Raw genomic sequence first — 16850 nt, 5'->3', positions numbered from 1 at the left:
GTGACAGCCACAATGTACACAGGGAAGCTGCGGTGAGATTATCTCCACCCACGGTGTGGCTGGCTGCACCCTAAAGCTCTGCAGCTCAGGAGGGAGCGGGGGGGACAAGGTTTCACTCCCTTCTTTCTCTGCATTGGCTACGATTTATAGTGGCGTGACAAAAAAAACCCCTCCTGGTACAGTCAGCCCTGTAACACAGGCTTCCTGGGAAGAGTTGTCAAGCCTATGATGTGAAGCAGTCTCAGTGGGGATGAAAAGTGAAGGCCACCTACTTCATTTCTTTGTTCCTTCTCTGTTGGCCAAAGGAAAGCTGTAATTTAAAAAAAAAAAAATTAAAAAAAGTAGGATAAACGATTTTTGTGTCTCTTTACTTCATTTTGGACTAAAACTCAGTTGTTACCGCTCACTGGGAAAAGCTTTACTTCAGTTTTGTTTATGTTATGTGCTTAGTTATTTTTAAAATACCTTTAACCTCTTCCCTTCCCCCACCCCAAGAAAAAGTCTTTTGAAAAAAAGATGCTGTCTAGAAATTAAAACCATGCGTATACCTGTGGGAACAAGAGAAATCAAATATTGCGCTCATAACTTCTGATGCCAATGATCCTGTTGCCTGAAGTGATTTTCTAAAAGTCTTCGACTCTTTCTAACTCTTCAAAATACTTCCTATATTTCCTGTCTCTGATTTTTATCCCCCTTATCCGTCTTTGTGTATTTTTTTGCCGCATTTCCCGTCCCAAGTCTCGCGTGGCGGATTGGCCATGGCTGGCCACCCGGTGCCCGCCGAGCTGCTCTGTCAATCCCCCTCCTCAACAGGACAGCGGGAGAAAAGACGATAAAAAAGCTTGTGGGTTGAGTTAAGGACAGGGAGATCGCTTACCAGTTACCGTCGTGGGTAAAACTTACTCAAATTGGGGAAATTGATTCGATTTATTACCAATTAATAACAGAGTAGGATGGTAAGAAATAAGAACAGATCTAAAACCACATTGTCCCCACCCTCCCTACTTCCCAGGCTCAACTTCACTCGTGACTCTTCTACCTCCTCCCCCCGAGCGGCGCAAGGAGTTGGGGAATGGGGGGTTATGGTCACTTCATAACGCGTTGTCTCTGCCGCTCCTTCCTCCTCACTCTGCTCGCCTGCTCCAGCGTGGGGGTCTCACCCACGGGCTGCAGTCCTTCATGACCTCTCCAACGGGAGTCCTTCCCGCGGGCTGCAGTCCTTCACGAGCTGCTCCAGCGTGGGTCCTTTCCACACGCCGCAGTTCAGGCCGGAAAACCCGCTCCCGCGTGGGCTCCTCTCCGCAGCCTGCAGCTTCCCTCAGGGCACATCCCCCTGCTCCGGCGTGGGGTCCCTCCACGGGATGCGGTGTGGATATCCGCTCTGCCGTGGACCTCCATGGGCTGCCGGGGGACAGCCTGCCTCACCATGGTCTTCCCCACGGGCTGCAGGGGAATCTCGCTGCTCTGGCGCCTGGAGCACCTCCTCCCCCTCCTTCTTCTCTGACCTTGGGGTCTGCGGGGCTGCTGCTCTCACATTTTCTCACGCCGCTATCGAAGCTGCTGTGCAACCTTTTTTACCCTGTCTTAAATATGATATCACAGGGGGGCCACCAGCATCACTGATGGGCTTAGCTTTGCCCAGTGGCAGGTCCGTCGTGGAGCCGGCTTGAACTGGCTCTGTCCAACATGGGGCAGCTCCTGATGTCTTCTCACGATGGCCACCCCTGCAGCTCCCCGGCTACCAAAACCTTGCGATGCAAACCCAATACTACCTCCCGTCAGGTATTGATAAACATTGATAAGGTCCCTGTGAGCCTTCTCTTCTCCAGGCCAAACAATCTGAGCTCTCTCAGCCTCTCCTATGGAGGACGCTCGTGCGCCTGCATTGCCTCCGTCACCCTTCGCTGGACTCGCTCCAGTATGCCCACGTCTCTCTCGTGCTAAGGAGCCTACCACTGAACGTAGCACTCCAGACGTGGCCTCACCAGAGCTGACTAGAGGGGAAGGATCACCTCTCTCCACCTCCTGGTAATCCTCTTCCGAACGTAGCCCAGGACGCTGCAGACCTGCTTTGCCACACAGCCACGCTGTTGGCTCACGGTCAGCTTGTTGCCCACAAGGACCCCCAAGTCCTACTCTTCAAAGCAGCTTTCCAGCCAGTCGCTCCCCAACCCGAGCTGGTCCATGCGATTATTAATGCCCATGGCGCAAAACATTCTGTTTCCCTTTGTTGAACTTCATGAAGTTCTTCTCTGCTCGGTTCTCCAGCCTGCCCAAGTCTCCCTGAACGGCAGTGCAACCGTCCGGTGTATCAGCCACTCATCTCAGCTTGCTGTCATCCACAAACTCCGTCAGGACGCCCTTAGTCCCATCTTCCAGGTCATTAATGAAAGGTTGAATAGAATGGGACCCAGTATCAACCTCTGGGCTTTACACCACTGGTGACTGTCCTCCGGCTGGACTTTGTGCTGTTTCGACCATTCGGTCAGTTTTCAATCATTGTCGTGGTTTAACCCCAGCCGGCAGCTAAGCACCACGCAGCCGCTCGCTCGCTCCCCCCCCACCCCTGGGATGGGGCAGAGATTCAGGAAAAAAAACCTCGTGGGTTGAGATAAAGACAGTTGAATAGGACAGAAAGGAAGGAAAAACAATGAGAATAATAATATGACAAGAGTAATGCTAAAAGAATTAAACTATACAAAGCAAGTGATGCTGTCGTGGTTTAACCCCAGCCGGCAACTCAGCACCACACAGCCGCTTCCCCCTCCCCCTCCCAGTGGGGTGAGGAGGAGGAAAGCAAAAGAAAAAAAAAGTAAAACTCGTGGGTTGAGATAAGAACGGTTTAATAACTCAAGTAAAATATAATACTAACAATAGTAATAATGAAATATAATAATACTAATAGTAATGAAAAGGAATGCAACAAAAAAAGGAGGGGGGGGGAAGGAAAAACGCAGTGATGCACAATGCAATTGCTCACCACCCGCTGACCGATGCCCAGTTAGTTCCTGAGCCGCGATCCGCCCCTCCCGGCCAACTCCCCCCAGTTTATATACTGGGCATGACGTTCCATGGTATGGAATACCCCTTGGGCTAGTTCAGGTCAGCTGCCCCGGCTGTGCTCCCTCCCAGCTTCTTGCACACCTGCTTGCTGGCAGAGCATGGGAGACTGAAAAGTCCTTGGCTTAAGATAAGTGCTACTTAGCAACAACTAAAGCATCGGAGTGTTACCAACATCGTTCTCACACTAAATCCAAAGCACAGCACTGTACCAGCTACAAAGAAGAGAGTTAACTCTGTCCCAGCCGAAACCAGGACAGATGCACAATGCAATTGCTCACCACTCGTTGACCGATGCCCAGTTAGTTCCCGAGCCGCGATCCGCGCCTCCCGGCCAGCTCCCCCAGTTTATATACTGGGCGTGATGTCATACGGCATGGAATAGCTCTTTGGCCAGTTGGGGTCAGCTGTCCTGGCGGTGTCCCCTCCCAGCTCCTTGTGCCCCTCCAGCCTTCTTGCTGGCTGGGCAGGAGAAGCTGAAAAATCCTTGACTTTGTATAAACACTGCTTAGCAACAACTCAAACATCAGCGTGTTATCAACATTATTTTCCTCCTAAATCCAAACCACAGCGCTGTACCAGCTGCTAGGAAGAAAATTAACTCTGTCCTAGCTGAAACCGGGACAATCACCTACCTCATTTTTCACTTTTCTAGTCCATACTTGCTCAGCTTGTCTGCCTCCTCTCTTATGGGACACAGATCCACCTCTGTGCCCCTCGTAGAATCACAGAATCGTTTAGGTTGGAAAAGACCGTTAAGATCGAGTCCAACTGTTAACTCAACACTGCCAAGTCCACCACTAAACCAGGTCCCTAGGTGCCATGTCTCCACGTCTTTTCAATACCTCCAGGGACGGTGACTCCACCACTGCCCTGGGCAGCCTGGTCCAATGCTTGACAACCCTTTCGGTGAAGACATTTTTCCTAATATCCGATCTAAACCTCCCCTGGGGCAACTTGAGGCCGGTTCCTTTTGTCTTACCACTTGTTACTTGGGAGACCGACCCCCACCTCCCTACGACCTCTTTTCAGGTGGTTGTGGAGAGCGAGGAGGTCTCCCCTCAGCCGCCTTTTCTCCAGGCTAAACAACCCCAGTTCCCTCTTCGAGATAGGAGGGCCACTTCATTTTTTCCAGTCCTCAGGAACCTCCCCCAATCACCATGACATTCCAAAGATGATTTCAAGTGGCCTTACAACGACGTCAGCCAGCTCCCTCAACACTCCTGAGTGCATCCCCTCAGGTCCCATGGACTTACGTATGTCCATTTTTTTTCACATGTTCACTAACCTGTGACTCCTGCACCAAGGGTAAGTCTTCCTTGCTCCAGACTTTTCCCCTGATCTTGGGGGCCTGGGATTCCTGAAGGCCAGTCTCACCAGTAAAGACAGAGATGAAGAAGGCGTGGAGGACCTTGGCCCTTTCTGTGTTCTCTGTCGCCAGGCTCCCTGCCCATCCAGCAGCAGGCCCACATTTTCCCTAGCCTTCCTCTTGCTGCTGGCATCGTCAAATCCTTTCTTGATGCCCTTCGCGTCCAGATTGAATTACCAGATTGAACTTGAGATGGGCTTTGGCTTTCCTAAACCCTTCTCTGAATGTTCAGGAGGTTATCGGTGCCCTCCAGAAACCTCCCGCGTGTTTTGTGCCCTACTGTGCCGCCCCTCAGGCAGAAGTCTGGGTTCCTAAAGTCCAAAACGAGGACCAGGGCCTGCGAACATGAAGCTTCTTCCAGTTGTCTGAAGAAGCCTCATCTGCTTCTTCTTCCTAATACGGCTGGTCCGTAGCAGACACTGACTAGAACATCACCCATGTTGGTCTGTCCATGAATCCCGACCCATCGGCTCTCATCTGGCTCGTCTCCTGTCACCAGGCAGAGCTCCATGCTTTCCTGCTGCTTGTTCACACACAGGGCAACTCCTCCTCCTCGCTGACCTGCCCCGTCCTTCCTAAAGAAGCTGCTTCTATCCGTGGCCACGCTCCAGTGGTGTGAGCCGTCTGACCACGTCTCTCTTAGCCCCATGAGACTGCACCTCAACAACTCCCCACAGACTCCTGTCTCCTCCTGTTTGCTCCCCACACGGTGTGCATTACCGCACAGGCGCATCAGAAGGGTGCCCGGCCACGCTGACGTCCCTGCTCAGACTCAGGGCTGCTTGACAGGTGCCCCCAAACGGTCCTCATCCGCTCCTTTGCTTTCACCTCCTATTTTCTTTTCCTCTCTTTTCCCTCTCCCAAGTTCTTCCCTGTGGTCATCCTCCAACCCTCCCACACAAACAGCCCGTCTCTGTTTTCCTTTTGCTCATTGGCGCTGGTTTTGCTTGCCTAGTGCCTTCGCCGGATGTTTCTGGGATTGCGGCATCGGGAATTGGTCAGCAAGTCCATTAAACTAGCACCTCCTTTTATTATCATCTGTCTTGTCCGGCAATTCCTTTCACTGCGATCTTGTCAGAGGCACCACTGGGCAGGGGGAGACAACTACACGTGCTTACTAACAGCTGACACAACGACACTTCAGTCCACGGGGGCCTTCAGAAGCTCTGGGAGTTGGCCAACAGAAACCTCCCCTCGAAGTTTTTCAAGGAGAAGTGGCCAGTCCTGCATCAGGGGCAGAATAACCTCAGGCATCGGGGCAAGCTGGAACCCGACTGCCTGAGGAGAGACCCCGAAGAGGCGGCCACGGACACTACAAGAGATGCTATGGCAGCCAGTGGAGCACACTCACCGTGAGTAAGAAAAGCTGCGTATGGGGCCGCGTTGGAAGGAGCGTGGTCGCCCAGAGAAGGGGAGTTACCTCCCCCCTTGACTCAGCGTGGTTGTGACCACCTCCGAAGTAGTGTGTCCCGCTACGGGGCTGTTTTTTTCTGGAGGAGCGAAGAGGAACTGGAGAGGGTCCAGGGGAGGTCTGCCAAGATGGGGTTCAGGGCCTGAAGCACATGACCTGTGTGGAAGGCTGAGGGACCTCGGCTCCTTTGGCCTCAGAGCGTGGAGGCTCAGGGCAGGGGAGCGGTAGCCTGTGACTGCTTGAAGAGTGGTTTCAGAGACGACTGAGAGTCTCCCTGTAGTGGAATACAGCAGGACAAAGGCACGAGGTGCAGCTTGGGATGTCTAGCTTGGACACGAGGAGGAAGAAACGTCACTCAAAGGGCAGTGCTGTGGTGTAACGGGTCACCCAGAGGGAGTCTGTCATCAGCTCGTCGCTTTGTGTTTCAAGGAGAGACATGGGTACAGGTAGGGACGTGACGGAGCGAGGGCAAGGTGTGGAAATGAGATGGGTGTCTACAGCCCACAGGGAAACAGAAGAGGCATGGGACAGCGTAGGACAGCCCAAGGTGGAGATGGCTGAGGGAACTGGCGAGGCGGAAAGGCCCAGCAGGACAAAGGTCTTGGTCCCCTTGGCTAGGGCAGTCATCTCTGTCACTTGAGGCCTATGAGGAGATACGTTGTCCTCCTTGCGCTGGCGCCTCATTGCCTCCTTGCACGCCCTGGAGATGCCGGGAGGTGTCGGTCCGTCGTCCTTCACGTGGCATTTGTCCTGGTTTCGGCTGGGACAGAGTTAACTCCCTTCTTGGTAGCTGGTACAGTGCTGTGGTTTGGATTTAGTGTGAGAATGATGTTGATAACACTCTGATGGTTTAGTTGTTGCTAAGTAGCACTTATCTGAAGCCAAGGACTTTTCAGTCTCCCATGCTCTGCCAGCAAGCAGGTGTGCAAGAAGCTGGGAGGGAGCACGGCCGGGGCAGCTGACCTGAACTAGCCCAAGGGGTATTCCATACCATGGAACGTCATGCCCAGTATATAAACTGGGGGGAGCTGGCCAGGAGGGGCGGATCGCTGCTGGGGCATCGGTCAGCGGGCGCTGAGCAATTGCGTTGTGCATCGCTGGTTGTTTTTATCCTTTTTTTCCCCCCCTTTTTTTTTTGGTTATATTCCTTTTCATTACTATTATTATTATTATTATATTTCATTATTATTATTGTTAGTATTATATCTTACTTGAGTTATTAAACCGTTCTTATCTCAACCCATGAGTTCTACCTTCTTTCCCCATTCTCCTCCCCATCCCACCGGGAGCCGGGCGGGGGGAGCGAGGGAGCGGCTGCGTGGCGCTTGGCCGCCGGCTGGGGTAAAACCACGACAGCATTGCAGGCGCTCACATCCCGCTGCCCCAGGAAGAGCCCCGCGCCACACGTGAGGGACAGGATCTGCCTCCGCAGGGGCCGGGGGTCAGGGCTTGGTGTTTGGCTTGAGAAAACACATCGAGGCTTCACGCAGCATCAGAGCCGCCTGCGCTTTGCCTTCGCCTGCCTGTCATCGCTGCCTCCGATTTCCTGCTCTAACGAGTCCACGGGGACACCGTGTCGATAACGGCCCCCAGCGGGGTCCGTTAATACTCCAAGAAACTTCAGTGTCTGCTTCCGACTTTACTTTCTTGAGCAGTTTGTACAATCTCCTCTCAGCACCGAAGGTTCATGGACTCCGCACCAAAGACACCGTTAGGGCTCATTACAACGCAGAAAGCTCTCGCGCGCCTTATCTCTCCCCGTCATTTTCTTCAAGACTCAGAGACCTGTTAAGCGAATCGGTGGGTAGAGAGTTCAATAAGCATTCGAGGAAAGAGGATTTTTGCTCTTTAAGGGTATGTCGTGGTTTAACCCCAGCCGGCAACTCAGCACCGCGCAGCCGCTCGCTCGCTCCCCCCACCCAGTGGGATGGGGGAGAGAGTTGGGAAGAAAGTGAAACTCGTAGGTTGAGATAAAAACAGTTTAATAGGACAGAAAGGAAGAAAATAATAATAATAATAAAATAATAATAATAATAAAAAATAATAATAATAATAATATACAAAACAAATGATGCACAATGCAATTGCTCACTGTTACGACCCAGACCGGACAGAGCAGAGGGCCATAGAGGTTCTGGGATCCCCCCGGGCTAAATTAAGGTGAAACGACACCAAACGATCACTTTGAACGCTTTATTCGAACAATCCAAACTGCGGAAGGCGTAACGGTGGGCAGCGTGGGTTGCAGCAAAACGTTGACAAGAAGAGAGAAAAGAGAGGAATAAGAAAAAAAAAGAAAGAGGGGAAAAGAAAAGAGATAGTCACCACCCTTGGATCCCGCAGTGTCGGCGACGAGCGTGGTAACCCTCCAGTGATGGGTGCGCGCAACGTGGCTCTTTGCAGTTGTGTCTTTTATAGTCTAAATCTCCGTCCACAGTCACGCCTCTTGAAGACTTATATGGGTTCATTCCAGACAGTTCTCAACATATATAGTAGTGTTCCAGAGGGTTCTTTATCGACTGAGCATGTGCGATTTATTGGGGTGGGGGTCTTAAGGACTTGCCAAGGAGCTACAAGCCCCTGCCTCAGATAAGCTTTGTGTGGCCTCTGGCCATCTGTGGTGGGTTCCCAGGCTGGTTCTGGCAGAACACTGGGCTGCACACCCTCCGGCACCCCCCCTGTGTCCCTGCCAGCCAACTGCTTGCTAACGGCCCTCTTCGTTATGCAGACCGCACCTTGGTTGCTACAGGGTTTGAGACATTGACAGACATCAACTCTTCCAGTCCCTCACACTCACTACTCGCCGACTGATGCCCAGTTAGTTCCTGAGCCGCGATCCGCCCCTGCCAGCCAACTCCCCCCCAGTTTATATACTGGGCGTGATGTCATACGGTATGGAATAGCTCTTTGGCCAGTTGGGGTCAGCTGTCCTGGCGGTGTCCCCTCCCAGCTCCTTGTGCCCCTCCAGCCTTCTCCTTGGCTGGGCAGGAGAAGCTGAAAAATCCTTGACTTTGTATAAAAACTGCTTAGCAACAACTCAAACCATCAGCGTGTTCTCAACGTTCTTCTCATCCTAAATCCAAAAACACAGCACAGTACCAGCTACTAGGAAAAAAATTAACTCTACCCCAGCCGAAACCAGGACAGAGTATTTTTTACTAATTTTTGGTTTGCTGAGAAAAGGTGAGAGCAGCATTCTCCAACTGATATGGATCCAGGAGGATCCAGTTAATATTGATCTAAGGAGGTCTGGGCAGGTAGGAAAAACAGTCTCCTTGAGGCCAGACGCTGTGTGGACAACCTTGCTCCTCACCTTCCCAAGCCTGCCGTTTCTGTCGTCGGCCACCTGGGACTTGCCTCGCTTTTCCTCATGTCAGACTTCTCCCCTGAATTCTGCAGCCGGCGGTTACAGCTCCTTTGCACCAACTCCCGCCTGCATCAGAGAAGCCACCCCTGTAGCCCTGCCACTTCCAAAACCTGGCCGTGTAAACCCAGTACAACAGCATGACAGACAAGAGTATTGGCGTTGTAAATCCAGTGGAAGGTCAATATTTCTCCTTCTGCTATTAAGACACATCATCCTGAGAAAATTCTCATTTTGAAACCAGGGGAAAACACGGACATTTAATTAAAAGTATTCCACCACGTCACGTGAAGAAGAAGTGTTCGTAGTTTTTCAAATTGCTGAAAAATCTACCAGGTTTTCAGGCAGAGCTCCGCTGCCTCACCCTAAGCAAGGGTTCAATGTTTGAACCTTACAGTTGCAGTAGGACATCTCCTTCACTCTACGTCTTTCTCTCCATTTCTTTGTTCCTTCCTTTTTTTGGGAACGGTCTCAACATTTCCATCATACTGAGGCCTACAGCATTAAAAAAGATCATTTTCTGTCTTGCAACAGAGCCCAGTGGCCCAACACACTCCCGACCCACGACTCCCTGTCCGCGTCAGCCCTCCCTCTTGGTACAGAGCAAGTCCTGCTCTTAGGTGTCGGCCTCTCTTGCCTGATAGAAGAAAGCAAGGTAAAAAGCTTCAATGAAATGCTCTGGGTTTGGACGGCCAAATTTGCACCATTTTCATCAAATCTGTGTTACCTCTCTTCCTATGTGAGTATGTATAAAAATCTCTCTCTCTCTCTAGGTATATGTAAATGTATAGAAAAAATGTATAGGTGTGGATAGTTACTCAACGAAATGTCGTGGTTTAAGCCCAGTCAGCAACTCAGCACCACGCAGCCGCTTCCCCCTTCCCCCTCCCAGTGGGGTGAGGAGGAGGAAAGGAAAAAAAAGTAAAACTCATGGGTTGAGATAAGAACAGTTTAATAACTCAAGTAAAATATAATACTAAAAATAGTAATAATGAAATATAATAATACTAATAGTAATGAAAAGGAATATAACAAAAAAAGGGGGGGGGGGGGAAACCCAGTGATGCACAATGCAATTGCTCACCACCCGCTGACCGATGCCCAGTTAGTTCCCGAGCCACGATCTGCGCCGCCTGGCCAACTCCCCCCAGTTTATATACTGGGCATGACGTTCCATGGTATGGAATACCCCTTGGGCTAGTTCAGGTCAGCTGCCCTGGCCGTGCTCCCTCCCAGCTTCTTGCATACCTGCTTGCTGGCAGAGCATGGGAGACTGAAAAGTCCTTGGCTTCAGATAAGCGCTACTTAGCAACAACTAAAACCTCAGAGCGTTACCAACATCATTCTCACACTAAATCCAAACCACAGCACTGTACCAGCTACTAAGAAGAGAGTTAACTCTGTCCCAGCCGAAACCAGGACAATTTCCTACCAACACTCTGAGTGGAGAAACTCTGCCTGAGGAATTACTGTATTTATACTGCCCTTGTGACTACGTCCTATGCCTCACCGGGCACTGGGACCATCTTCTCCTTAGCTGCCTTCCTTGTGCCGACAACATCTTTAGAGAAGCCCTTCTGGGAGCCCTCCCCGTTCCCAGCCCCGGCTGAGCTTTGGCTTTCCTGGCTCCATCCCTGCACCCTCAGGCCAGGTCTCGGTCTCCTGGGCGGCCTGCTCCCCTCTACCCTCCCTGAGCTTCCTTCTGGTGTTTGAACTCCCAAGTGAGGGGGTCCCTGCTCATCCACCTCGACCTCCTGCCAGGTCCTGCTTGAATCCCTGCACATCAGACTGCCGTGTTCCTGGGCTTTGAGGACATTGTCCCTAAAGAGCCAAGAGGGTCCCAGAGCCCCTTTGCCCTCCAGCAGATCCTCGGGTCACTGAAATCAGCTCTCCCGTAGTCCTGCCCTGGGATTCTGCTAGTTGTCCTTGTTCTCCACCATCTCCTGGTCATTGCAGCCGTGACTGCCCTCAGCATTCACATCCCCATCCAGATCCGCCTTGCCTGTGAGTAAGACACCAGCCCTCATCAGCTCATCAACCCTCTGTCTCAAAATGTTGTCCTCAACAGCCTCCAGGAATCTCCTGCGTTGCTTTGTGCCCAGCCCTGCTGCCCTCCCAGCAGGTTGTGGGGTGGTAATCCCTGTGTTATTGAAGACCTAGAGGGGTGGCTTCTGTGAGAAGCTGCCAGAAGCTTCCCCTACGTCCGATAGAGCCAATGCCAGCCGGCTCCAAGTCAGACCCGCCGCTGGCCAAGGCCGAGCCCATCAGCGGCGGTGGTAGCACCTCTGGGATACCATATTTAAGAAAGGGAAAAGAAGTTAGAGGGGAGTTGCAGCTGCAGCCAGAGAGAGTGGAGTGAGAAGATGTGAGAGGAACAACTCCGCAGACACCCAGGTCAATGAAGAAGGAGGGGGAGGAGGTGCTCCAGGCGCCGGAGCAGAGAGAGATTCCCCTGCAGCCCGTGGGGAAGACCATGGTGAGGCAGGCTGTCCCCCTGCAGCCCATGGAGGTCCACGGTGGAGCAGATATCCACCTGCAGCCTGTGGAGGACCCCACGCTGGAGCAGGGGGATGCCTGAAGGAGGCTGTGACCCCGTGGGAAGCCCGCACTGGAGCAGGCTCCTGGCAGGAGCTGTGGCCCCGTGGAGAGAGGAGCCCAGGCTGGAGCAGGTTTGCTGGCAGGACTTGTGACCCCGCGGGGGACCCACGCTGGAGCAGTCTGTTCCTGAAGGACTGCACCCCGTGGAAGGGACCCACGCTGGAGCAGGGGAAGAGGGTGAGGAGTCCTCCCCCTGAGGAGGAAGGAGCGGCAGAAACAACATCAGTGTGATGAACTGACCCAAACCCCCATTCCCCGTCCCCCTGTGCCGCTCGGGGGAGGAGGTAGAGAAAATGGGGAGTAAAGTTCAGCCTGGGAAGAAGGGAGGGGTGGGGGGAAGGTGTTTTTAAGATTTGGTTTTATTTCTCATTATCCTACTCTGATTTGACTGGTAATAAATTAAATTAATCTTTTTTCCCCAAGTCGAGTCTGTTTTGCCCATGACGGTAATTGGTGAGCGATCTCCCTGTCCTTATCTCGACCCACGAGCCTTTCTGTTTTATTTTCTCTCCCCCTGTCCAGTTGAGGAGGGGGAGCGAGAGAGCGGCTTTGGTGGGCACCGGGCATCCAGCCAGGGTCAACCCACCACACAGCGTGACCGTGAGCTTTCCTCTCCGAAAGCCAAGCAGCCACAGGCCCTTTTTGAGGGGAAATTCCTTGGGCTCATGTCGACATGAGCTTGGAAGAAGTGCCCAACCTTCAGTCAGCGCACTGGGGAGGTCCCATTTTATTCCAGAGATGCTATGAGAGCGTCAGCTCTGTCCCACCGTTAGACACATTTTGATATAGGCTCCAGGTGAGACGGAGCTGGTTCATTCCTCAGTAGATGTCAGATGAATCCGAACATTAACGTAGGAACATAATAACCACAAATAACACCACGGATAATGATAACGGTAACGAAAACCCAAGAAACAAGGTACAGGCCTGCAGTGCGATACCATCAGAGTCATTTGTGAAAAGGGATTTGAAGTTTATAGCTACTGGAAAATGTCCAGGAAATCAGTTTCCTAATAGCCTCCTGGAGCAATTTGTTCCTCATGCTGCAGACGAGGGGGTTCGCTGCTGGAGGCACCACCGAGTAGACAGCAGCCATCACCAGGTCCAGGGATGGGGAAGAGGCGGAGGGGGGCTTCAGGTAGGCAAACATGCCAGCGCTGAGAAACAGGGAAACAACGGAGAGGTGAGGGAGGCACGTGGAAAAGGCTTTGTGCCGTCCCTGCTCAGAGGGGAGCCGCAGCACGGCCCTGAAGATCCGCACGTAGGACAGCACAATGAAAACAAAACAGCCGAGTGCTGCTGAGAGACTGACCACAAGGAGCCCACCCTCGCTGAGGTAGGCGTCTGAGCAGGAGAGCTTGAGGATCTGGGGGATTTCACAGAAGAACTGGTCCAGGGCATTGCCTTGGCAGAGAGGTGTGGAAAATGTGTCGGCAGTGTGCAGCAGAGCACAGAGAAACCCACTGCCCCAGGCAGCTGCTGCCATGTGGACACAAGCTCTGCTGCCCAGGAGGGTCCCGTAGTGCAGGGGTTTGCAGATGGTGACGTAGCGGTCGTAGGCCATGACGTAGGTGAGGAGAGAATACTCTGCTGACAACAAGAAGAGAAAGAAAAAGACCTGGGCAGCACATCCTGCATAGGAGATGGCCCTGGTGTCCCAGAGGGAATTGGCCACGGCTTTGGGGAGAGTGGTGGAGATGGAGGCCAGGTCGAGGAGGGAGAGGTTGAGGAGGAAGAAGTACATGGGGGTGTGGAGGCGGTGGTCGCAGGCTACGGTTGTGATGATGAGGCTGTTGCCCAGGAGAGCAGCCAGGTAGATGCCCAGGAAGAGCCAAAAGTGCAAGAGCTGCAGCTCCCGCGTGTCTGCGAACGCCAGGAGGAGGAACTGGGCGATGGAGCTGCCGTTGGCCATTTTGTCCCTCTAGGCATGGGGGCACTTCCCAAGGAGAAAAAAAAGCAACGAAAAGTTAGTGAGACTTCTCTGAGGAATATCGAAGCCGTTTCTCATGGACTGCCCCCCGCTATGCGTACCCCCTTTTCCTTTTCTAGCACGATTACCTTCAGCTCTGTGGCTGGAGCTCCGGTTGGTGCTGGGATGAGGGTGCTGTGAGGAGCAGGGTCTCTGCCCGCTGCTGCCGAGGCGTCAGCCCTGCTCTGCAGCTGTGGGTTCACGGGAATACCGGGGATAGTGGTCAGTCCTGTCAGTCCTGAAAAAGTCCGGACTTTTTCAGATGACACTGCTCCTAACGCAGCAGGGCTTGTCAGCGGCTGCGCTCCCAGTGCTAAGGAGCGGGGATGACCCAAGGCGGTTGGAGAGGTTTGGGTTTTTCTACAGCTCTCCTCCGTCTAACCCGGGGGGTGTTCTCGGATGTCAGAAACCCTCAGCATTTCTGCTGCGCTCGGGGAGAATAAAGCCAGTCCTGCGACGCAAGAGCGTTGCCTGCGGCTTAGTGCAGAGCGAGGAGAGCTGGTCTGTTCCTGTCTTGTTCCCAGACGCCCTATGCTTGCACCCTTCTGACACGAAGGGTGCTCACGCTCCCACGTTACCCTGAAAAACCTGAGAGCAGAGGGATCCACTGCAGACCACCGAATGTCTCACCTTTTCTCAAGGTCTCAGCATCCCGCTTCTAGCCAAGGACACAAATTTCACCAACCCAACAGCATCTCCTCAGTCGTAGCGTCCCTGCACTTCTCCATGGGCCTCTCAGATAACGCAAAGGCGCTGTGCCACAGGTTTGCATCCTTGAGGGCAGCTCGCAGCTTGGAAGGACACCCCAAGGAGACAGCCAAGTGTCCTAACGATAGCATCATCTCATTAAAGGAAAACCAGCTCATTCCCCAGCCCCACAGGCTGCATTGCCCGCAGCCCCACAGGGGAGAGGGAAGCTGGGACACTCGGGCCCATAGACACGCCTGCACGGGAGGACCCACGGGATCCTCCTGCAGCCCAAACTCCCATCCCCGGAGAGCCTGAGAGCGAGAATTGAAAGAACAATAACAATAATACAGACAAGTGGAGAAACAAGGCAAAATACAGCGAGGGTCTGGCTGAGAGAGGCGAGGGGAGAGGCAGCCGGGCACTCAGGACAGCGTTCCCCTCACCCAGCTCTGCACGCCGCCTCCCGGACACCAACGTTGCCGGGCCCTCAGCGGTCGCTCTCAGCCCCTGTGCTCTGCAGAGGGAACCGGGCGCGTGGCTGCAGAGCTGCACCCCGGCTCCGCTGGAGCTCTGGCTGCGGAGAAGGTGGTTCGTGCCTTGGACCCCACGCCCGGAGGGCAGAGGCTTTGCTGGGTGGGAGAGGAGGCAAGGGGGCTTGCTGCAGGGAAGGGGTCTGCATTGGAGGGGATCATAGGGAGACTTCTGAATTCTCTCTTCCACAACGTTTTGGGTTTTAATTTCTTCTCATTCCCTGATTATATCTCTGCTGCCTGGATATATTCCTCCTGGGAGGCGTTTCGCTGTCCCATGTCTTTTCCCTGCCAGCGCTCACAGACCCCACGGGAACCTCTGTGCTCCCACCGTGGCCCTCCAGAAAGCCGCCTGCTTGCAGGGCACTGCCTGGGAGCACGTTCCCGTCTGCGGGTTTAAAAGGGCAGGTCAGACCGACTCCAATGGGTCCAGCAAAGGCGACGCTGGTGCTGTCGAGTGGCTGAAGGCACGTCAGGAGGCTTCTGTCAGACCTGCTGGTCGCTCCAAGTCACAGCCCAGGAGTCTCAGTGACTCGTTCAAGCATGAGAGCTCCTTTTCCGTTTCTCCCCCCAAATTCCCCAAGAGCAGGAAACTGAAAACACCGGCTCAGAAAAGCTCCTTATCTTAATAGGAATCCCTGCCTTGACCTTCCCCTTGAAAAGTGCCCTCAGAAATGTCCTGGGGTGATCTGGAGCTGTGAGAGGACCTGGCCCACGCAGCACCCTCTTGAAGCCAGAAGGACCTTCTCCTGCCAGCAGTTGCTTCTTCCACCCACTGCTTCTCCCCGCGCTGCCATTGGGAGCTCCTTGGGCAGGCTGAGTGCCGAGCCTGGGAGGAGACAGAGGCACGCAGGTCCCTGGGACGCGGGGACCCTGCTCTGAAGGACAGCCCTGGGCACCCCTGGGTGCACCCCCAGCTTCACACCCTGCAGCCGACGTGCCCTGTCCCTCTGCCAGCGCAGCAGGGAAGCCGTAGGCTGTGGGCTGGGCCAGCTTCAGGAGATCGCTCCGGGCGGCTGCATTGTCCTGCAGCCAGAGACTTACCCTGTTAAGGGCTCTGAAGATTGTTCTCCAAGCGAGCTCTTCTCTCTCCTCCCACCCCAGGCTGCCTTTCACCTCTCTCTGCCTCCCTCCTCTCCCCTCGGTGCCTGCAGGCACTGCCCTCAGCCCTGCCGCGCTTTGCAGAGGAGCTGCTCCTGGGCAGAGCTGACTCTCCGCAGCGCTGCCTGCTTGCCATCAGCTGCCTCCGTCCCAGGAGCCCGGCCCAGCTCAGCAGCAGAGGACCAGCCCAAGGCAGCACTTTCTCTGCCCCCTCGGGGCTCCCTCGAGGGGTCCCTGGAACCCCAGCGAGGGAACCTGCCGTGAAACAGGCTGAAGCAATCCCTGATGGTTTGCTCCCTTACCTGGGAAGAGACGCTTCTTTCCAGTAGTGGCATTTCTCCTCTCAGAGGCCAAGTTACTTCTAAATATCGCTTTGGGGGGGTTATTATTAGACAGGGCACGCAGACAGTGACAGGCAGGGGTCTCCTTTACCCCTGCTGAGGGAAGGGATTCAGCTGAGTCCATGGAGGCATCTCATCCTGCGTTTCTCTTCCTAGCGTTCGAAGGAGCCGCAGCTCCCTCCCGTCCCTTCCACAAAGCCCCAGGAGGGGGGATTCCTCTTGCCTCTGCTCAGGTGGGCACAAGAGAGGCACCTGCATGGGAGCGTCTTTTCTCAGCTCCCGCGCGAACTTAACGGAGCCGGCAGGCAGGAGCGAGGGGTTCGGATGCAAATACCCGGTGACATTCGAGTTGCCAGCGGCGGCCCAAGATACACGCGGGGAACCGCGAGCTCTAACGGAGAAGTTCAGAGACAGGGC

The 16850-nt window shown here is 53.9% G+C and overlaps 1 protein-coding gene across 1 annotated transcript; it reads right to left on the bottom strand.

The window, feature by feature from the left end:
* Positions 1 to 12751: 12751 nt before the first annotated feature.
* Positions 12752 to 13714, bottom strand: LOC127028014 (olfactory receptor 14J1-like). Its single transcript, XM_050913845.1, has one exon. The coding sequence runs from the start codon at positions 13712 to 13714 to the stop codon at positions 12752 to 12754; it is 963 nt and encodes a 320-aa protein (XP_050769802.1).
* Between the last annotated feature and the right edge of the window lie 3136 nt (positions 13715 to 16850).

Source organism: Gymnogyps californianus, unplaced genomic scaffold, assembly GCF_018139145.2.
Source record: "Gymnogyps californianus isolate 813 unplaced genomic scaffold, ASM1813914v2 HiC_scaffold_135, whole genome shotgun sequence".
Lineage (NCBI taxonomy): Eukaryota > Metazoa > Chordata > Aves > Accipitriformes > Cathartidae > Gymnogyps > Gymnogyps californianus.
The sequence above is the reverse complement of the archived record's forward strand: the minus strand, read 5'-3'. Positions and strand labels throughout refer to the sequence as shown.